Source organism: Melampsora larici-populina (genome assembly GCF_000204055.1).
Source record: "Melampsora larici-populina 98AG31 unplaced genomic scaffold MELLAscaffold_14, whole genome shotgun sequence".
In the NCBI taxonomy this organism is placed as follows: domain Eukaryota; kingdom Fungi; phylum Basidiomycota; class Pucciniomycetes; order Pucciniales; family Melampsoraceae; genus Melampsora; species Melampsora laricis-populina.
This window is the reverse complement of record NW_006768778.1, coordinates 763,999-787,448: the sequence shown is the minus strand read 5'-3', so window position 1 is coordinate 787,448 and position 23,450 is coordinate 763,999. Positions and strand designations below refer to the sequence as shown.

Genomic DNA, 23,450 nt, shown 5'->3' with positions numbered 1-23,450 from the left:
TGGGCAGGTATCTACAATTGAAGATGTTGAACCAATCTTAATGAGCCATTGTCCTTTTGGTTTGTAATCCTTATGATCAGTTTTAGTTGAACTATTCCAAGAAGTCGAGTGGTCAGGTAAAGAAATCGAGATTTGCATAGGTGGACTCTGATCATCAGCTTCTTGATCTTCTTCTTCCTCATCAGGTACAACAGTAGCTGAACAATCCGAATTGGTAGGTGTAAGTTCTTCTGTTTCAGCAGTCAATTTCCTACTAGGAAGGTGAAGTCTAAAATCCCTTAATGGGTTTGTAGACCGAAGTAATGGTGCTTCATTCCATTCTTCCCTTTGAACTTTTTTCAAAAGGTTTTCACGTATAGCTTCTCCAAACTTGGAGACCGAGAGTGAATGATGCCGTTGATGATTGCCAACAGGTGTATGATGTCCTGTATGGACGGTGGTCATACTTAACCAATTTGGACGAGCATGAGCTCTTGGCGGGGTTCCCGGATATGATGTTGCCCAAGGTGTAGTAGGAGCTGAGAAGAAGAGATCTCGCAAAGATTCTAGACTAGATCGTCGGGATAAGCTAGGTGACAATGCAGAGATGGGAATTATGTTCGGAGTGGATTGGTCGTCAAGTTCTGCTGGTTCTTCTGTAGGCAAGGTAGTGTTGATGGGTGGCGCTGTAGTAGTGGTGGTGGTGGTAACAGAAGGTGGTTTCCCATATAGATTAATGATTGGATTATTGAGATGATGGTATTGATATTCGAGTTTTCCGCCGTGTTGGGTTAATAAATTGGAAGGATTGAAGAACTTCAACAACTCTTTTTGATTTGGAAACATGATCCGATCAAGTGTAGATTGAGGTAAAACTCTTTTGGCTACTTGCCACATTCCTGAGTACATCCAACCGTAGTTGAGGACAAAGATGGCTCCCACCATTCCTGGAAAATTATTCTTGAGTAGATCCATGAAATATGGGAGTAATTCGAGTTCCTATACTTCAAGAATCGAGTTAGTAAGATGATATCAGGAGAGTTTCGAATAAGGGAAAAAACTGACCAGATTGTTGAGAGAGGCATCCTTGAGATCAACAATAATAACCATTTGAAGCTGAATTGGAACTGACTCGGTATCAGAGTTCGGGTTTAGATTATCGGATTGAGAAAGGAGAGTGTTGAGTGAATCTGAATTAGAGTCTTGCATGTACCGACGACCAAGTTCCCAGGACCAAGCAATGAATTCCTTCAAACCATCCAAAGTTCCATCCTCAGTCCGACTAACGTGTTTAAGATTGAGTACACCACAAGGCCTATTCCATTTATCCTTGAGTTGAGGGTGAAAGTAGAATAAAGGTTGATGAAGGTAAAATGGATCGATTGAAGATGATGAAAGTAAATCGATTTGAGAATCAAGTCTCCATTGTAATGTATTTGAAAGAAGTTTCAACGTGTTTTCGATATCAAACTTTTCTCTCTTTAAAAATCGATATAAATTGAGTTTATCATCTAAGAAATGTGAAAGGATTTGAATAGCTTGATTTGAAAGTTGAAGTGAATTTGAATGATTGAATGATTTTAAAACTTCATGATGAGAACGTTGTTGAAGTTGGTTTAAAGTGATCAGATGTGATTTGAATGTTTGGATAGATTGATTGAATCGATTCTCAACTGAATCGATTGATGACATGGTTTGTTGATGATGATGATGATGATATAAGTTGTGATATGAGTGATGAAGTTGAAGTTGGTTTAGGAATCAAATTGAATTTATTAAAAAGTCAAGGTTGAGGTTGAGGTTGAAGTTGAGGTTCAGAGGGACAAAGAATGGATGAACTGACTGCCTATACATTTTAATTTTAATTTGGTTTGTTGACCAAATTTTCAAACTTGTTGAAATCTGTTTCAAATGCACGTGAAAAAACTTCAAACTTAAAATTATGCGGATCCACAAAAACCAGAGAAAAACTCCAAGCTCCGATCCGACTACCAAATACAGCCTACATAACTTTATTGTCTAAAAATTTACAAATTCAACTTTCAGCCATTTTCAGCCCTGTCTGAATTCTAGCCTGCATTTCCAAGACTTGATCCTTTCCAACCGAAAATGTACTCGGTCGACTCAGACCAATCATATTCATTCCAGCCAAGAACACTTCAAGTCAGGACCCAATCGATCGTGTCCAAACTAAATACATGATTCAGCCAATCCCCTTTATCACATCAATCGGTCAATAATGCACATGGTCTAGGTCGTCAATAGTCAATCGATCATCATACCTCAGACGGAGTTATGGTTATTTAGGAGTCGAACTCAAATGATCGTTCTATTTCCAAAATCGCCGGTCCAAAACCCAATTCAAGATGATTCTCAATTTGCTTGAGATTACTCAGCGATTCAAAGCAAATTGCAGCCAGTTTCAAAAGGGCCCGGAATGCCCCTATAAAGGCAAACTTATCGTACGAGGTACTCTGGGGCTACGCGAGTAGGACTTACAAGATAAGTTTGCTAAAAGGGTACTACTGTTTCATTATATCTTGGACATCAAGAAAAAATGATAAAGTTGAAATTTCAGTTTTTAACTGGATTTAATAACAGCAACCACTGTATTGTCTGTTTTTCATTGGTGAATTTTGAAGTTTAATTTACTTCAAGGTAGTAAAAACTTCATTAGAGCATCCGCACTCGTGCGGTAAATCGAGTGCGGTAAGAGCACCCACTATGGTGGGAGTGTTTTATCGTAAAGTTTGCGTTCCTGAGCGCGAAGTTTGATCATGCGTGTTTTACCAAAGTTGGTAACCGCGTGAAATCCACTATGGGATGATTTATCGTCTGCTTTCCCTAGTTCCTACGATAAATCAAGTCGTAGGCTTGCGTAAATCTGAGCACACGAAGTGCAAGACTTGACGCAGCCGTACGGACCGCAGGTCTAAAACAGGTCCATAGTGGACCTGTTGGTATTTTAGCGTTAGGGTAACGCTAAATCACCGAGTTAACGCAACCATAGTGGGTGCTCTAAGGTTAAATTTAACGCAACCGCGGGGTCTTTTCCGCACCGGTGAACAATTAGCCCCGCGGTAGTTAATTTTTCATCAGTTTGCGTTAGCGAATCGGTAAATCTACCGATTGGCTAACGCATGCGGTAGCACACATCACGACCTGTTCACAGCAACTACAACTCCAAAAACTCAACTCAGCCCAATCTCCAATACCAAAGTCAACAACAAACATCGTCTTTTCACCTCTCTCACCCAGTCACATGAATTGAATCAAGACCTTTTAACACCAATCGAGGTTTTTACGATCGTTTTTTTTGTTTTTTTGTTTTAAAATAGGTCGTTTGAAAATCTTCAACTCGACTTCAAACCAATCGAATCAATATGAAGAATTTCAGACTTCACATATGTATAGAGATAGATGAGAAAATTGAATTCTAAAGACTAATGACTGGAAGACTTTTAAGATCAAGAGATACAAACCAAACAGTTGAAAAAAGCTGAATCAAACATTAAAAAAAGTTTGGATTGGTTTAGATTGTTCATCTTTCTTGTGTAGTTTCAAATCGTTAGAATTTTCACAAGATCAATAGATGTATTCAAATATAGCCTTTGTTTTCTTAAACTTGAAATTGTACTTGAAAAATTGAATGTTACCTTACTGCATGACCACTGTGGAGCACATGCATTATCGGTAAAGTTACAAACGTTACAGTGCTACTAACGCAAACGAGTGCGAAATTTGGCTGAGTTAAGTCATTTTTTGCTTAATGTAGCGGTTGTTACCGCACGTGACCAAGTTAACAACCGCAAACGAGTGCGGATGCTCTTATATGTTTCTTGATGTCCAACATATAATGAAATAGCTGTACAGCCCTTTGCAGAATTGATGACTTTGGAAGAAAACAGAGAAAGCGCTTGAGTTTTCAAAAAAAACCGAGTTTTTTTCAAAAACTCATTGAGTTTTGCAAAAACTGAGCGAGCTCTTTCTTTGTGTGTACTTTGAACAATCAAATTTGATCCCTCATCTCAATTGCACATATCATCTTTGAATCCGATGCATCTCTCCCAACTTGGATGGAGTTTACTGACAATGATTCAACTCAAGTTGTGCATTGTTTGGTGGCTTCAAATGCATTGAATCAATTTGTTGGTATTCCCTTTGATTGCTAACTTAACTAAGTACCTCCTCAAACCGAGCGCGTCCCCTGGAGCTTGCAGAGGAGGGACTTACAACTTATATGATTTTTTGGCTTGATACCAATCTGAAATTCATGACTTTCAGTGTTTTTTTATCAAAATCAACACTGCAGCATTTCCTATCAACCACTCACAAATTCGGAACACACTGTCCTTTGCAGATGCATCTTGTACATAATAGCCCTTACTATCTACTTGCCTTGATAAGAAGATATCTGCTTGAGGTGACAGTGAAGAGTCACAAGTTTTCAAGCCAAAATTAGAGGACTGCAGATGCTTCTCTCTGTCTCTGACAAGGATGGCTGAGAGCTTATGGGTTATCAGAGAGAAATCAAGGCTCTTGTGTGTAAAGTGACTGTAATCACAGCAGACTCAGTTACCAAAATATCAATTTGTTTTTGTTTTTTTTCAACTGATGATATAACTGCTTCTACGATAGCTATAGAAATTCTGAGGAGAGCAAAAGGTCATAAAAACATGCTGCTATAAATTTCATATAGGCATGATGGAAGGTTTACTGTGTCTGTGGGGGCAAAAATGGACACTGGAGATAGCCCCCGCCAAAGTGAATTTGGTGTCAAGCCAAAAATCACTGATAAGTCGCAAGCCCCCCCTCCGCAGGCTCCGGGGGATGTCTCTGCAGAGGTTTAGGGGCTTGTGTTAAGCTAGCTTTGATTGATGTAGCAAAGAAATTGGTTTGAACTTGGAGGTCAAATGAACAAATCTGATGGCAGACCTCTGTGATAATTCAAAAGGGGAGAGCCAACAATTTTAATCAAATGATTTGGATGAATTCATCAAGAAGTAGAAAGTTGAGGAGAGGATAGCTGTACAACATGATGATTGCTATCAAAATGAGCTACAAATAATGCTTGAGCTCAAAGCAAGAGGAATCAAGTTTGTTCATGATTGTTATATCAAAAAACTCAAGGGTTTTTTTCTCCAAAGTCATCAATTATGCAAAGGGCTGTACAGTCAACTTTGTTATAACCAATATGTGTCAAAACCAATACTCTTGGAAAATCAATAGGTTTTTGGCCATTTTCTTTTGTTAATTTTCAGTGAAATCTACTCTGACAAAACAGATACTCCATGAAAACCAATAGTTTTGGACCCAATTTTTTGGGTATTGGTTATATCAGAGTCTACTGTAGTGGCAAAGAAAATTTTCTCTTCAGCTCTTGTCACTGCAAATATAATGTGTTTCTCCAAAGTGAAAAATGATTGCACTTAATGCACAAAATGATTAATAATGCAGATTTAATGCAGAAAAATGCAGATTTAATGTAGATTTAATGCACTTTTAATCATTTTTTGAATTAAATGTAATCATTTTTCACCGCGGAGAAACACATTATATTTGCAGTGTGTGTGGTCCCAAGTTCCTGTTGTAACCCATAGTTCACTATTGAATATGTTCACAATTTTAAGACAATTTGATTCAATCCAACCATCACATTGGAAAACATTTAAGGGGTACTTTTAGTTATCCACTAGCTGTTCCTCACCATTGATAAGCTGGTTTTCATGATTCAAAGTATCTTCTAGGCGCAAGGAGGTAAGGAATTGATGGTAGGGTGATTGGGAATTGTTTGTGTGTAAATTTGATTTGCATAGTTGATTTGAGCATAGCAAGGAGGAGTCCCCAGTTGTGTTTGTGACAGGGATGCAGGAATGAGTACCAAGTATGAGTATATACTCAACTGATACTCACTTTGTACGGGTTTACAGGGCCAAAAATAGGCAAAAATACTCAGTAAACTCAATAATACTCACTTTACTGAGTAAACTCATACTCACTTCTGCATTCCTGGTTCGTGAGACCTGCAAGTACATATGTGTGATGTTTTTGAGTTTGGTTGTTGCATAATTTGTATGACGTGGTACATAAGTTGTTGGTGGTTGTTACAAAGAATGGGAAGATGAAGCGTTGGAATCATGGATCAAGGATTCCCTTTTTCAGGCAATTTCCTTTGAGCCTTTATTTGATCCAGCAAGGACCTCTGATTGTGGCCTGACCACAGAGGCCACAAGCCACTGATTGAATTCAAGCAATTGGCACTAAATGAATGATTGATTTGAACACAGTCCAAGTGAAATTTAAACAGGATTTTTCCGGGTTGAGGACACCTACACAGGGTCCAAATCTTATACTCACGACATGTTAACAAAGGAGTCATACATTTTTGGTATCAATATAGGTATTACTTGTACTGAGTATTTGTTGATTGGCTTGGCTCAACTTCAGCCAGGTGTAAAAAGCGTGTTCCAAAGCTGTGCAAAGCGCAGCCTGGCACCAAACAAACAACAATCTCAACACAATCTTGGAGCACAATTTGCTAATGTGTCATGAGTGTAAAATTTGGACCCTGTGCTAATGATTGAGATCCTTGGCAAAGCCCAAGAAGAAACTGTACATTGTCCTTTCTTCCATGGAGTACTTGGCTGTGTAGGTTTTGGTCACATTCCTTCATGGCTGCTTTGTTCACTTATGGTGAGAGACAGCAAACATAAGGAAAAGCCTGGTCAGTCCTTGATCAGTATGTCAAATCCAGCTCAGCCCGCAATTATCATGGTATCCTTGTAAAAAGCTACTTTTGAGGTGCCATCATCCAGAGCATCCCAAAAGTAGCTTTTTAGAAGGATCCAACAACATTTTTGTTTTTTTAAATTTGATTTCACATTAAAATATAAACATGTGTATCTTAGACAGTTTAGTGTGTGTAATCTTAAAAAAATGATGACTCTGCCAAGGACAGAGTGGTACAACACTCTGAGAAAAATGGGGAAAAACAAACAAGATTGAGCTCACAAAAAGAAAAAAAGGAAAATCAATTAATCCAAAAAACAAGTTGCTCATCAGAAATTGATACCTTCTGAGACTCAGTCAATAGATACAGCAAGATACAGCAATTAGACTTGTATATTGTAGAGGAAGGGTCTGGACCAAAGGTTTGTTCCCTAAACAGATCCATCAGAAGGAAAATTTGTCAAAATCTGATTCATTGAAGTGAAAAAGAGACACTTACAACAATTCAGGTTTAAGTTGGGCAAATTTATGCAAGGAATAGCAGACAGACAGCTTGTCCTAAGATCTCTCCGCAGAGATTTCATTTGTGCCCCCATACCCTGCTTTGCGACGACCTGATCATTATGTGGAATCTTCTGCGTCTGCGCCTAAAGGGTTGGCTAAATTGTTAGCTATTGTTTGGCAGCTATCAATCCCGTGTCAGATGCTATTCAGAAGGATTACAGATTTTCCAAGCCATTGTCAACAGCATTTGAGTTAATCTCAAACTTGAAAGGTCTGAGCCGGATTGCTTGTCAGAGCTCTGATTGACCAGGGTTCACTTCAAAGCTGGAGTCTATTTGTAGGTTGAGAACTACCGTGTTGCCAATAACATTGAATCTTCTGAGACATGGAAAGAGCCATCAAGCCGTTCTGAGTAGATATTGAGTCAATTGATATAGAGGAAAGGAATCTATTGAATCCTTGATCTACAAGATTACATATAATCTCATGTATCACAGCATTTTTGAATGTATTACAAATTGGGTCAAGGTACTGATCGGGCTTTTCCTTATCTTTGCTGTCTCCCACCATATGACCGCTCCAGCACGCCGTAAATGTTCACAATTGGGGTTTGTGGTTAGTTTTGGCCCTTGTCTGAAATGTCAATTGGGGCTTTTAAAAAACAAAACCAGATCTTGGCAACTATATTTTCTGTACCAATATAAAATCCTTACCTTTCAAGTACCTTTATGTTTCAATTGCTGAATTGTAGATTGTCTTCAGAATGTTGTCTGCAAGCTTGGTGTACCAAGTTGTTCATTTTGCATCCAAAGCAGCACCCAAAGTCATCCATATCATACCACTGCCACCTATATCAGTAGCTTCTTTCAGGTACTTATCAATCGGTGTTTGCCCCTTTCTCTCTTGGAATATGTAATCAAAAGCAAGAAGTCCCCTGATTGTTTTCCTCTTCCTCTACACATCAAGCTATGTGCCCTTCCCTCTTGGGCCATCTACACCAAGTATCTTATCAGCCTAGGGTTCTTATTGTGAGGGATACTAAATTCATTTACATTTTGACAATTTTGAGACTGCTTGACGGAAGCACACCCTCATCATACTTGGCGGTAGAATGTTTTGTCAGTCTTGTTACACACTTTTTGTTCGTTCCAAGACTAAGAAATTTTATGATATTGGCCTAAACCAAAGTGAGTGACAATAGGAAGTCTTTCTCACTGTGCCATTTGGAGCCCATGTTGTGGTTTGCTAATTTAGTTTCTCAATGGGGATGTTACAATTGAATTGCGCCAACCACTGTCCTTTGTGCTACTTTTGTTATTCTATCAGTGAGTCTGCTTTCTGTTAAGAATTGGAAATCATCCCTGGTAAAGTGTCATGGTATTATGTAGGGGCAATGATGTTTATGTCAAATTACATAATCAAAAGGATTAGAACCATTCGATATTTGACATAATGTCCCAAAGGATCTACGTGTTCACAGAACGAATATGAACCTCCTATTTCTCCTATTTTCCTATAATGTACTGTCCTGTTTGAATGATGAGTTGTGCCCAGTTTCTGTTTCCATTTTATTTTTCTACTTCTATTTCATTTACTTTCCATCTCATATCTTTTGTATCATAATAAGAAAATCACTCAAGAAGTCTAATTATGTTATAACGACTCTAAAGATCACCACGACAAAACAGTCTTGTTGAGAATAACTAACTGCAGGAGGAGATTGCTACCTAGCTATTGTTATAAGGTGAATAAATCACTGGTGATTGTTATAAAACCAATAAAAATATTGTATTAATCTTTCTTTCAATTGTAGACAACAGTAGGGACTATCCACTAATCCTAATAGTTACTTATACTCAACAAGTTCATACCTGTGTTGATCTTGTTTTAGGTATTCAAACTTTGTCTACATCAATCTCATTATACTATGCTATGTTATTGACTTTTCTTGTTTTAGTTGTTTGTTTTCTATTTTGTGTTCTGTTGCTGCAATAAAGACCTAAATATCTCTAATCGTTTCACTTTCTTTGTGATCCCTAGACCTCCGGACAATGATCCTGATTTTGTGTCCATCACTTTTGCAAGTCGCAACCATTGATATGCTGTTTAAACATCTAGTGGCTACCATGGATCAGGCATGGCCAAATTTTTTGCTAGGTATCAAGTGTACCATCACAATGACATGTCCATGGTGAGCGTGATTTTACATAGAAACCCCAAAATTGTCAAGTGCTGACCAGACGTATTTGTTGAAGTGGTGAGTTATGTTGGGATCATATGATTTTTGTTTATGGCTGAAACAACTTCAAAAATATGGTGAATCAGTCATCTTGTGGCTGTGTATTTGTCACTTCTTGTTAAAAAAACAATGGACTATCTCATTGCGCACATCTACACCAGCAACATCTACACCAGCCATCTTTGGTGTGAGATCTCTTGGGGGTTTTCTCCAAGAACTGTGATCCTCACTCCTCAAAAGTATCACCAATAATCTCAATTAGAGCTCATAAGAGCATCCCCAGTGGTCTCCCGATTCTGCGGGCTCTCAACAATGTAGGGGGTCAAATTGCAAAAAACCACCCCAGCGGACCTTGCATTATTGGGGGTGAGACATCAAGAGTCTCCAGAGGCCCTCCACATCTGTGAGGTCTAGGTGGGGTCTTGACATCACGTGCAGATGTTTCCACGTGACCAATACAGAATATGTTTGACTCGAGAATCAAACTCAAACTTTGACAATAGATGGGACAAGTTGGATGGGGTGATTGAGTATAAGCATGCTCATATGACTCAATTCAGGGTTGACCCCCGACTAGAGGTAGACCACTATGCAAGGCTCTTTTCTTGACCCCTACATCCAAATACCAGGATTAGAGGTATGTTCCCAGACCTCACAGAATTGGGAGACCACTGGGGATGCTCTAATGAACAAAACAAACTGCTTTGCTGCACACAATTTCCCGTTTTCTGATTTTTAATATCTCAAAGGGCTCAAAAGTAGTCTCATAAAAATGAATTTGGGCCAAACCCAGGGTCAAACAGGGCCCCTTGAACTGCAAAAGCTGTGCAGCAGAAAAGGTTTGGTCAAATAAAAAATTGTTGTATCAACTGAAGCGGATTTGTGGTTTTGTTAACAAAAATTGGGTTTTGCCCCAAAATTTCAGGCTTTTGATGCCCCAGTTGTGTACGTCCCTGAACTTGGCCCAAAAGTTTTTTTCTGAGATATCTCTTGCACCGTTTGAAGTCTCAAAAATTGGAGTACAGAAAATTATGCGCAGGGGAGCTGCACATATCCTTTATTATCATCTCCAAAGGAGATGATTTGTGTTATTTGAGTGCAGGGAGGATGAGAGATTTTGGGGGAAACCCCCAACAGATCTCACACCAAATTTGGGACATTGCATGTAAGTCCTTAGTTTGAGCTGGCCAGTACAGCTCAAAAAACAAGGGACTTTGTTAAGTTTGGTGTACAAGCATCCACAGCAGACTTTTCATAAATTTGAAAAGTCTGACTTTTGGATAGTTGGCTGCAATGGTTATTTTGGCCTGCAAATCTTGTTGCCCACAGCAGACTATTCATTTTGGGACTTTGATTTTCTCTGCAGACATATCTTAACCTTTCTTGAAGCAACCCAGACAGCAAGATCCTCACTCCCAGTACACACTTGGTTTGCTCAGTATGGCTGATTGAACAATGGTCTTTGTCAAGTGCAACTAATTGCACATTATTGCACATTATTGCACATTAACAATATGTTTATCTACACTGCAAACATTATTCAACTTCCCCAAGCGGGCAGGAAAAAGTGACTGGGAGGATGATTTGTCATAAAATGATCTATCACTCCACACCTGAGCCATAACACCCACACTACATATTTGTAGCAGGCTCCGTGAATATGTGGTTATCATGTACATACAGTTCTGCTCAGTTATCTGCTCATCAGGATAAGTTATTCATATGTAATACATGCTGTAACTTTTTTGAGATCAAAAAAAGCATTCCAAAGATTGACTACATACACTGACTCAATGTTTTGGTGTAATCTCATCAACTCAACTGCATGTAACACCCTTTCTGTTACTAAGAAATAGCTTCAACAGTATTGCCTGAGCACCTACAGAATTATATGTAGTGAATTTTGGGCACAATTTTTTCAAAGTCAAAAAAGTTACACGTGGTATAACATGTGATTTGTCTCTGCTGGTGGGCAAAAAACCGAGCAGACCTGTATGTACATGATAGCCAACTATTGACTTAGCTTGCTGCACATATGTAGTGTGGGTGAGATGGCTCAGGTGTGCAGTATCAGATTCTTTTATGACAAACTGTACTATTAATCATTTTCCTCTTACAATTTGGGGAAGTTGAATGATGTTTACAGTGTCTACAGGGACAATCAATGTTTTCATGACCATATGAAGGCTTTTACATATGTTGGTGATGTGGCAGAGGAATCTACAACAATTCTTCACATGCAGTACTGACAAGTTATTTTGACTTTTCAAATTTTTGGATCCTTCCTTCAAATTTGAAGGTCAGGTTCAAAAATTTGAAAAGTACGCTGTGGCAAAATTTGACAATTTCACCTTCAAATTTAACATTTGAAAAGTCCGATGTGGATGCTCTAAGCCTGTGTTTCTGACCCATCACAATGTCAGACATAGCCAGAGACTGTGGTGGTGTCCTCCCCAAGTTTCTTTTTGTTTTGGCTGAGGTCCAAGCTCAGGATGAGCCCTGCACCGTGTCCGGGTAGTGTTCGCTCGTCGACGAGCGCGCACGACTTCCCTTTCTGCCTCAAAGGGAGTTGGTGTGCGCTCGTCGACTAGCAAAGCCTACACAGACACAGTGCCTGACCCCCCAAACGCTGGGGATTGAGCTGCCCCGGCAACCAACTTTTTTTCAAAAGTCAGAACAAGGACCAACCTTGGTATTCCGCAAGCTTTTTTTGTCTTTGAGATCAAGCCCAGCACCTGTACCCTGACCCCCAACCGGCAACCATTTCCCCAGGGAACTACAGGGATCCCTGAGTACCCGGTGATTTCTGGCAAATACTGCTGAACACAACCTCTCCCAAACTTGTATTGGGGTCTGCCAATAAAGAAAATTCTTCTCAAGAGCTGCACTCCATCATTCTTGCTGCTATAATTTTCATGTTCACTCTGATTTCCCCTCAGATGCCATATGGCTCAAGATAATGGAGGAAGGCATGGGCTGGCATAAGATCTTGCCCTGTTTCTCCTGCCCATGGAAATTATGAACCAAAATTTGTACATAATATATATATGGGACACACCATGGGCTAACTTTTTGTTGAGATACCAGCATAAAAGTGGTTGTGGCAAGATCTGGTCAAACACTGGCCAAAAGTTCAGTGGCCAGCTGTTTTATGGCCAAAAGCTGAAATTTTGGCCAGCAGTCAGCCAATTATGCAACCAGTAGGTCTGGCAAGAGTTCTACCAGCCATTGTACAAGCAGAAGACGGTAAAACTAACTGTCTTCAAGGAACACCAAATCAGAGGCTGTGAAATTGAACATTGTTTTTCATATTTGCCTCCATAGATGTGGTTCTCACCATGTTTTTTGATTTTGACAACAGGAGAGATCCTAGAATACATTGTTTTGTCTGGGAGCTCTTAGACCTCACCAATCTATACCCGCATATTGGCATGCAACACCTTACTTTAGGATTGTGGTTCTCAAAGACGTTGAGCGAGATAAGGCAAATCTGACACATTTACCGTCGTTTTCAAAAAGCTTGTCCAAATTGCCCGCAAGACTCGAGCAATTTGGGAGTGAATTTGTGACAAGCTTCTTGAAATGGACTGTACAAAGATGTTGAGATGGTACGAGATACATAACTCTTCGAACGAGGATGGATAAACATACCTAGCTGTCTTGTTGATTGGTACTGATTGGTAAAAGTGATGCATTAGTTCGGTTACGCGATACACGGACAAAGTGGTAAATAAATTCGTCGCCTTGTTGATCCTTCACTGCGTGTTATTGGGATGGCCAGAAATATAAATCTCGGACCATGACTGAATGAAAATGAGGTCCTAGTAGGTCCCCTAAGATTAGGCTTGATTGACATGTTCATAGTCGTCCAGGAGTGGGAGGTGAAAATGCTATTAACATCAACCTATAGAGAACGCTTGTCCATCAAACAATTTGAATCTAACCTTTCAGATCCCCTTCAAAGGGTCCAAAGCTTGTCTTGGATTTACTTGTCGGACAGTTTGGCGAGGAATGATTGAGCTGTTCTGGTCCACTTCCCGTGGAAATTCCTTTGGATCTCGTTCCACCTAACCCCCAAATCAGACTCGCGCCTCTTGATTCGCCGAAATGACATCTTATGTTTATCTGCGCTTCACTGCCAATCTTCCGCCGCCACCCCGTATTTTGACTGCGCCCCTTCCATTTCACAATTACATAAAGTTTATAGACCTGCCTGCGTTTGTACTAAACTGGAGTGTCTACTGCCTGGCTGAAGGTTTTCCTCGGAGTTGAAGAGGAGAGACTCTCGGGAGGCAGCTACGACCTGAAGCCATCATCTTGACTCGTCATCTCCGAGTGTGATCATTCAAGTGCTACCTCGAAGAGCCCATTCAGCGGAGCTTAAGGTTGAATACGCGCATGTCGCGTTGATGTGATTGTACTTCTTGAATCATCTTGGTAAAACAACCACATCTCCCCTGATCCGTCAGAGCAAATAAGATATAGATTATTGTCAGTGAAGAAAAGGGGAAGACGTCAAATCAGTTACGCATATCGCGTTATGAACCTGAGAAACACTGCATGCGAGCAGCTAAAATGTCAGATGTCGAGCGCAAGAATTACACCAGGCGTTGGGGTCCATCCTTGTAGATGTACAGAATCGTTGTTTATCTTACGAAAACATGGATCTGAGTGGTGCACTCTCCACTCCTTCTGCATGGCCCACCAAGATACATGAATGCAGTAAGCGGAATCACCCCTTCCCACGCAAAGCCGGTGGCGAAGCCGCATGATGAAGTCGTTCCAGTGATGATAAACGCTTCCAATTTACACATTCATACTGGGACGATCATTGCGGAAGGTACGCAGGGGTCCGAGAAGCACTGGTTCAACAAGATAAAATCGGCTACGGAAGAGGTGTGCTCATAGCGAACGAGTCGAACCACCTCTTGAACAGAACAATCATGACGGACGTGGTACGAAGCGTGACAGCACCTTTGATGATCGGTGCTGCTATCACTGTGAGTTCTCTGTTTTACGTTGTAACCTCAGCGCGTACATGATTGGACACTTGAGCTGATCGTGCGGACTTTCATGGCACATTAGACCGCGCTGCTTGGTCTGACTTTGAATCAAACCTTCGTAGGTTCCCCTCAGAAGGCGAACCAGCCGCGTGCTATAGACAAACGACTGATGAATGGCCTTTTCGCGTACATCATCAGACCTACTTCGCAACGTTTCCAAAGGACCGTACTATATACCGCCTGATTGTGGGCACACTTATTGTTCTTGATGTTGTGCAAACTGTATTTTCTCAATTGACACTGTCAGTATTCTATCTCACTAGAATTCTTAGTGAGATGATGTAGAATCGGTTTCCTGATCAATGGCTTTGCACATCATGCTCAAAACCTAAACTAATCATTTTTTATCTCCTTGCATCAACTCAAAAAGCTGGAGATGGTTCATACAAGCACCTCAAGACACAATTCTCGGGAAAACAGGAATTCCTTGGCCATTTGCCTTCTCACCCATGTTATGCGGCCTGACAACAGCGTAAGTGCAAAAACTCCAGGACCGGGAGAAGAGCTTAACCATGCTGAAAGTATCATTGGACCACTTTTTTTTCAACATTTACTGAATGACTGTAGGGTGGTTCAGACGTTTTACGCTTACCGGTGAGTAACCCATGACTGTTCATACACCTTCAAGCACATTGGTGACTCACACTTCGTGTGATCAGTGTTTTTGTGCTCTCTCGCCGCAGGATGATCATTCCACTTGTCATAATCTTTGGTGCCTTGGTTCAACTTAGCTGGTCGACTGTAGGTTAAATCATTTGTTTCAATTTCTTACGGCTTGCTCACACGTTACTTGCATCATCCATCCTTGCTTTTCTTCGTCCTTTTCGATCATTTTAGTATGCTACCACACAAATAATCAAAATCAGAGAATTTTCCAAATTCCACATTCATTTACGTAGTATCATCTCAGTGTTTTGGTTGGGGACTGCAGCTTTGACAGATTGCTTCTTGACTGGTAACTTGATTTACTGGCTTTCGAATTCAAAAACGCAAATCCATCAAACCAACTCTTTGTGAGTATCTAATCTGTACCATTTAAAACTCCTTGTATTCAGAGTCAAGTCCAAATCTTTCAATGAGCTGATAATCTTGTCATTGATCGAAATTGTTAGATTGAATGATCTGATCATGTTGGCCATCGAGACAAACGGTCTAACATTTGCAGTTGCTGCCCTTGACTTGGTCCTTTTCGCCTGTAGGAGGTGAGTTCAATTCAAAATCTGACAATTTTGAACGCTGTGATGAAAATTTTGACTGGGTATTGTGTTATAATAAACAGTGATTCTGCTCATTTAGCTCCCAATCTTTGCCTGGGAAAACTCTACTCCATTTCTCTAGTTAGTGCTCAATCCAGATCTTATCCACTTACCTATTGACTTACATTAACCTTGGAACAATACTTAGCTTATATCGTTAAACACTCGATGTCGCCTTGGAAAGAACTTTGGAGGCCAAAGATCTGTATTACTCGACGTTCGTATCTTTAACAATTATTCTGTTGAATTTTACACCTGGAGGAAGAAAGTCTAATCATTTCATATCTTCTTTCATACCAGGAGCCACCAGATACGCACTCTGAGCCTCATTCCATAAATATAAAACCTTTGGATTGTCCACTTGCTCTAAATCCATGACAGGCAATGAGACTCTATTTCCAAAAATGGTATGGATTTGTCACTTTATGAAATGAGATATTGCGCTGGCCTCTATCTTTGGTTCAAATCAGTTCTCTCAGTCTTAGTGTCTGGGGATCATGGATAGATGTCGAATCCCAAAGAAATCTAAAGATCTTCAGTCAAGATTGAATGGAAGGCTTTCAAAATGTAATTAAGAGACTTGTATAAAAGATGATACCTTACCTAAAATCTACAAAGTGTATGGCCGCCAAGGCAATAGATAGATATAGATTAGATAGCGCCGAAAAGCCTGAATGAATCAATACTATTACCAGTTCCAAGTGCTATGTATATAACCTTCAGTGGTTAAGAGTCCCATAAAATCAAGGTTTTGTTTGATAATCTTTGGTGGGGGATTGGCTTGGTCTACCGAGAGGGTTTGGAAAGTGATTCTTCAGGCTGAGAAGTTCTTTCCTCTGAAGCATTTTCCTTTCAACTCACTGCAACTGCCCATAGCCAACGTACTATTATCAGTACAGGGATCGATCGTGTCAATTATGTGACTATGGATTAATAATTATTGCAGAGAGATATTGGAATAAGCGACAAAAACAGATTGGCGACGACAAAAAACGACTGCATCACTGATGAAACAAATCTAAAAGCTGCATACGAACTCTTCCTCCTTCCACCACATAGATTATATAAATCGATCACTTCAAACTTCACAAATCAAAATTAGTAAGGTGAAACCATGAAAATCAACTCCATCATCTAAAATGACGAGCACGTAAACCTTTTCTACCAGAGATTTCTTCTACAACAGATGGATCTGGAAAGATGTCGCTATCAGGTGGAGAGATAGATTGAAGTAAGAATTCTAACTCTTTGATTTTGGATTCCTGTTTTACTAGAACTTCCACTGGTTCTAAGTTTAATCTTTCTACTTCTTTTTCTTGACTCTCATTATCTTCACTTCCAGGGGTTTCACTTGACGGTACTATACTTGATTGATCTTCGATTGCTTCCTATCAAAGCGGAAAGAAATGTGAAGACATCAGTCCTTCTCACATCACCCGAGTTTCTGGTGCGACCTTTCACTGAATCAATTAGTCCCATGTGTCATCTTACTCACCGGTGATTCAGTGTCATCAGATATCTCTGGGTCTTCCTCATAAAAATACTCCTCTTCCTCTTCCTCTTCCTTCCGTTTCACCGCCTCCTTTTGCTCCTCCTTTTGCTCCTCCTTTTGCTCCTCCTTTTGTTCTTCCTTTTGCTTCTCACTTTCCTCTTCTTTTTGCTCTTCCTTTTGCTCCTGACTTTTCTCTTCCTTCCCAATCGGTGGGTTTTCTATATGTTGAACCGAACGTCTAGCTAGATCTTCACTTTCAGTTAAAGTCAATACCTCCGAAAACAAGCTCTCTTCTTGTCCCTCGAAATGGTCATCGCTAGCTTGAACCAGATCCACTTTTCCTGAGTCATGAGGTTCAATCATTGGTTTGCGGCCAGAGTCTTGATATTCCGAGTCAGATGCTGTCTGCGAGAAAGTATGCGAAGGTACAGCACCATGGTGTGATTTTTTTCTAGGTATGAGTGCATCAGCAAAGAGCGTTCCAATCTCTTTAGTCGAGACCGGAGTCAGATGAAGGGGGAACGGTTCGTTGAGGCGTTGAAGGGGTGATCGCACATCGGGAAAATTGGCACTATCTTGCAGCATATTCTCGTACTCGGCCATCATTGGGGGTTGATATCCTATTCCAGCCAGAGGAGCCAAAAAGGCAATGAGACTAGCGAAGAATAAGAGAGGATATAGAATCTCTTGCAGTCTAGTCGTTCGACGAAGGAGTGAGGAGACAATCGATACCAGGCTAGGTGGTTCTCTTTCGACTGAGAGTTCTTTACGTGAGATAGGTACCAAACCAAGTGCAGACGGCTTAGGCGATGGATGAGCTTCAGGTTCATTTTCATTGATTGTCGGAAGCTGGACCTGATCAATTTCGATACTTGGAGTAGCCACTGTCGTAAAAGGTGAGGGTCTGCTATGAATCCCCTCGGCATCATGTGTGGTGTAGGTATGCTGCAAGAATGATATCGAGGGTTGCCCGACTTCGGTCATTGGCTTTGAATTAGTTCGAAGGTGTGCGCTGTAAAAATACGGGTACAGTGATCAGCCGCTCAAGTTTGTCTCCAATGCCACTTTCGTCACAATATCAAGAGCCTGCGTTAAATCAAGATGATGGATGAATGATCTGATCAGAAGTACGCTGAATGCGCATCTTGATTGTTGCACACAAACGCCAAAAATCATGACACCAGAATATGTGTGACGGGCATAGGTCGAAGCCTCCGTGTTTGTGTCCACTTCTAAAAAGAACAGAGGCTCATAACACAAATGAATTTTAATGCAATGAATCTCTGCTTACCGGCCGGAACCGTTCGGATGTGACTGAAATCCTGACATATTTTGTGGTAGGATGACTAGGTATTGGAGTTCGAGGAGATGGGATGGGATGACCAAGAAAGAATATCTGCAACTTCTTTCGAAAAGCAAGCCAATGCCAGCAAATGAATACTTATTACTCGGATAGAAAATGAATGGAAAACGTTCGGATGTTTTGGAGTTGGTATTCGAGTAAAATTGACGAGAGGTCTAGGTGATTTCTGGCATGTGCAAACGAGCCTATAGGTATATATCCAATCATCGAACGTTGAAACAGGGCAAAAAAGGTGTTCAATTCTTCAGGAACGGGAAATAAACATTGCTGAGCCACCTGGTTCCGATCCTCAGGACGGCCTTAAGTTGATCAAACTTCACATCTCTGAACTCAGAGTACAGACTCAGTTGGCTCTGCTATAAGATAGGTATTGATGAAGCCTGTCCAGGTTTTCACATCTCAAGTTGCACCTCGTGCACTTCAAGGGAAGATACCATGGCCAAGTGAACAAAGCGCTCAAATCCGATATATCCAAAACCATTCATCGAATGTCAAGTTGATGGTTTGAGAAGCTAGAAAGCTGGCCGATAGGTAATTGTTGGTGTTCAATCGACTTAGTAAAGCGATTTAGTGAAAATAAAAGAGATGTTTTGAACCAGAACAGACCAGAAAAAGCCCCTTGGTACATATTTACACAAACCAAGGGACGGTAAATTAGGGTAAATTTCAAAAACATTCCTAACCTAACACCCCACGGGAGTGGACAACATAAGTTAACATAGTGATCAACTTCAATAAATTATGTAGCGAAGAATGAAAAGATGGAAAAAATCAATTGAAGGTCGAAATGAAAGATATACACGTTCTCTTTCCCCATCTTTGGGAAGAGGAAGTACGTAACTTTTGATTTTTGTTTCTTTCTGTTTTGCAAGAACATTTGCATGTCTATGTACGGAAGTGGAAATTACATAGGAGACTGCAATCCCATTACTTTGCTGGACATGTATTTATGTAATCAGCATGGATTATGGAGGTTATAAATCCGAACGAGAGATCAAGGCATACTTTGTTCGTATCTTGTTCGCATCTTGTTCGCATCTCCCGCCCGGGCAGTTGAAAGCTGCGATAAATAAATGGTATTAGTAACATCAGATAACGAAGATAGACATCGCCTTGGCTGTTTTCAGTGTAAGAGGCTGAGCCAAGCTGACATCAAGTGATCACAGTCAGTGATCACGCAATTGGTCCGAGATGATTCGAATTTCCTTCGATCGTCACAATTGAAGTGACCGAAGAGTTTGGACTCCTTTTGACACAAGGGGAAGTGATCTTAACAAACTTCCACTTGAGGATATCGTGAAGACACTCTGTGAAAAGCTTCTTGCTAGTGAACGGCAATCTCAACATCTCTCTAAGTCAACTTCTGCGGTCTCTGCGGTCACCTGCTCGATCGGTCATGATATCTCACACTGTTGTCAAAAGATGTCTCCCTCTGACTGCGTCCGCTTCCTCGCATTTGACTTTGAATCGCTTGAACCCACCTCGACATGGCTGGACAGCCTCATTCTTGGCTGGTTCGAGCGTACATCAACACGATTTTACATTTTAATCCATCTCATCTTTTCTTCGTCAATGATCACCGCTTCTCAAGTGGCATTTTATCAAATTCAAACTTCACTCTTTGGGGCGCAATCTCCACGGTCAAAGCGTGATCACGTAGAATTCTTCTAAAACCGCGATTTATAACACTGTTTGCTGGGAATCTTTAAAATCTGAACCAGAGCCTTTTACCTTATCAAGCCTTCTCCTTTTTCTTTAGTCCAGTTCTTAATCAAACGGAGTGTTGACGAGAATTGTTTTTTTGTCTTCTCTTTAGTTCCTTTGTTAATTACAATCTCGCCTTATCTTATCCCTTTCAAATCCATTTTACCTCTGAACGCAACTTGCCCAAACCTCTTATCATCTTACTCATATCACATTTTTTCTAATTACTCACCTGAACTTGTTTCTCATACGATGAAAGCATTTCAAAAACATCTTCAGATCGGGTCCTCATCTCAAAACAAATCTCAATCAGCGCCTTCACCTTCCCTGAAGATTGACGAGCAATCTCAATGGGTCGCTTTCCCTCCACTACCTTCTCCAGCTAAAAACTCCTTTTCAACGGCGGTCCAATTCGTTTCTACTACCTTCAAACCGTTCGCTGATAGCTCAGCACGTCATTCTCCTCCCGTTACTTCTACTCAGAATAATCGAAATGTCCCAGCTCCAGTCTCTAGACCTCCAGCGATCTCCAATTCAACACTTGCACATCCTTCTCCACTTTTGAAACGTGTTCGCACTCAAACTGACCCGACTCATCGTACTAATCTCAGCCGAAAACGTAGCAAGTCAGATATAGGACAAAGCCCCAGCCAACCTCGAAAAACTGACGAGCTATCACATCTTCGCTCTCGATATCCCATCATAGAGAATGAAGTTTTCGAAAAAAACTCGGCACTATTCGGTTCCCTCAATTCGCGTCCATTCAACTCACGACAAAGAGCGTATGGCTCTTCAGCTTCTCTAGCGTCCAATCTGACTACCGCACCATCTTCGCGTCGTCGCGTGGATGTTCAAAACCCAGGTGTGCTACTTCGACACCGTCATCGGACTCTTACCAATACTAAACCGAACGAGCCTTTATGTCGACAAATGTCTTTACGCTCAGTCCCTAGTACAACTTCTCCTTATACACACTCCAACTCACGTCCTTCGAGTCCTGACGCCACGTCAATGACCCGGAACGGCCGTCAACGTGCTAAAACAATCGGCTCAGTGCTCGCAGGCGATTCTAAATCAAAACCACGCTCTACTTACATTGGTGGTATGGGAGAATATTTGAACAAACAAGGAGATGTAAACGTTACAGGCCGAGTATTACAAGAAAGAAGGGCAGTCAGTCGTAGGATAGAAACCCCCAAATTAACTATCGATGTAAGCCTCTGTTCACCAACACTAGCACAAGGTCCAACAAGTGCACCGGCACAAGGATGGTATAATCGTTTAATTTTATCGCCTATCTCGTCAGCCAGTTCATCTGTGTTCAGCTTCTTGGGTCACCAACATCATCATAACCATCAAGGAATGGAAGAAACACCCAAGATTGAAGAAGAAGATGAAGACAAAGGAGATAGTTCTATGGAGCTCTTTCCTTCACCTCCTCAAGAATTGTATCCTTTCAGATCATGGGACTTTTAACAACTCTTTTTTATTGGACCTCGGATTTAATGGTTTTGGTTAATTGATTCAAAAAGTCGAATATACCTGATCATAGTGTTGAGTGGTACTGATCTGGGTAAGTCGTCTTTATCTTCACACATTTGAAAGTATACAACTGATCAACTTTCGCTTTGAAATAGATCAGAACACTCGATGAGCAACGCTTAATTTATTTTTTCCTAACACTAATTTACCTTTTGCTTGTTTAATCAGCTTCTATTCAATTACAGTCATTATACCTACCCTTAATTCATCCTTTATATTTTCACTTTATCTAATCTTGCAAACATGTTATAACTTTATACAATTTCATTTCATTCTCATGCACCTTGTTTATCTACATTTTGTGTAACTCTCTCCTAACCTAATTCTTTCAACTTTTTTTTCTCATTTATCCCTTACCTTTTCAAAATTAGATCTTTAAATTAATTATACCTCATCAAACTTTAGTTAGTCTAGTACTAAGGATTACAAAAAGCTTATGTGCCTACAAATAATTTATTGGTTAATTTTCATATACTTCTTTACAGCTACATATGATCTTATGTTGGTAAAGAGTTTTCCCCTATCATTTTTTTACATTGTATTGCAGAAAATAATCCTTCATTGAAATTTTTACTATGACCTTTAATATACCACAAAAACCAAATAAATGAAAGACATCTTCCAGAAGCTCTCATACAACTGAGTGCATGTCATCTCTTCCAAAAGTCCCTATCTAGTTCCACTTTGGTGATGTGAAACTTCAAGTTTTGTCCTAAAGAAAAAATCATCTCTTAACAAACACAGTGGCTTTACTTCAGTTGTTTATCTTCTGGTATTATTGCCTGCAATACCCAACCCACGCTTGTCAAAATCTACAGACAAGAGAAAAAATGAGATATACATACATCAATACCGCAATCACTACGCAACGCAATGAAATTTGCCCCCCTTGGCATTGCGCAGCGCAGGGTGCGCTATAACTCGCAACGCAAAGCTCCGCTATAACCAGAAAAAAAAATTCTCACCCCGTTGTGGAGCGCTCACAGCGCAACGCTCCACTATATTGTGCGCTATATAGCGAACCTTTTGATTGCGCCGCTATATAGCGAAATGGTGCGCAATATCGCGACATATAGCGGCGCAAGGGCTTATCCACAAGCTTTAAGAACATGTGTTTGATTGATTTAAAAGAGAAAAGAAAACAAAACCAAGTCATCATGTATAGTGAGCAGAATAAATACAAGTGAGCATGTATAGTAGCAGAATAGAGACCGCAAGTATTCCTCATTGACCGTTGAAAAGAGAAAAGAAAAAAAAGTGACCATTTATAATAAGAAGGATCGAGAGAAGATAAATTGAATCATTTACCGGGTGTAAAACAGTAAAAGAGAAAAAAGAAGTGACTATCCGTTCTTCTTTACCATTGATGCCATGTAGGCTTCAATCGCCTTGACGGCTGCTTGGAAAGGTCCATCCGGTACAAGGTCTTCCTTGAGCCAGGCTTGAGATCCCACCAAACGTTCCATGGTCTTAGGAGCCATCGCACCTCGTGCAGGTGCACAGATGTTCGGATGCGGCGGAATAGTGAGTGCTTGCAAGCATCAGGAGGTGGCAGATAGTCGACATAATCTCGAGCAAG

General features: G+C 40.5%; 4 protein-coding genes across 4 annotated transcripts; 2 read left to right on the top strand and 2 right to left on the bottom strand.

Moving 5' to 3' along the window:
- Window positions 1-37: 37 nt before the first annotated feature.
- MELLADRAFT_85463 (uncharacterized protein) lies at window positions 38-1,671 on the bottom strand (the record flags this gene model as incomplete). Its single annotated transcript, XM_007408884.1, has 3 exons — window positions 38-69; window positions 147-978; window positions 1,045-1,671. 3 exons carry the CDS (start codon window positions 1,669-1,671, stop codon window positions 38-40), a joined length of 1,491 nt encoding a protein of 496 aa, XP_007408946.1.
- Window positions 1,672-14,112: 12,441 nt separating this feature from the next.
- MELLADRAFT_105610 (uncharacterized protein) lies at window positions 14,113-16,448 on the top strand (the record flags this gene model as incomplete). The annotated part of the gene is made up of 11 exons (XM_007409048.1): window positions 14,113-14,173; window positions 14,300-14,451; window positions 14,653-14,756; window positions 14,885-14,986; window positions 15,082-15,108; window positions 15,198-15,255; window positions 15,352-15,527; window positions 15,627-15,716; window positions 15,794-15,851; window positions 15,919-15,987; window positions 16,389-16,448. 11 exons carry the CDS (start codon window positions 14,113-14,115, stop codon window positions 16,446-16,448), a joined length of 957 nt encoding a protein of 318 aa, XP_007409110.1.
- Window positions 16,449-16,900: 452 nt separating this feature from the next.
- MELLADRAFT_105609 (uncharacterized protein) lies at window positions 16,901-18,591 on the bottom strand (the record flags this gene model as incomplete). Its single annotated transcript, XM_007408883.1, has 3 exons — window positions 16,901-17,158; window positions 17,266-18,274; window positions 18,554-18,591. The coding sequence occupies 3 exons, from the start codon at window positions 18,589-18,591 to the stop codon at window positions 16,901-16,903; spliced, it is 1,305 nt and encodes a 434-aa protein (XP_007408945.1).
- Window positions 18,592-20,581: 1,990 nt separating this feature from the next.
- On the top strand, window positions 20,582-21,805 carry MELLADRAFT_85461 (uncharacterized protein; the record flags this gene model as incomplete). The annotated part of the gene is made up of 1 exon (XM_007409049.1): window positions 20,582-21,805. The coding sequence occupies one exon, from the start codon at window positions 20,582-20,584 to the stop codon at window positions 21,803-21,805; it is 1,224 nt and encodes a 407-aa protein (XP_007409111.1).
- Between the last annotated feature and the right edge of the window lie 1,645 nt (window positions 21,806-23,450).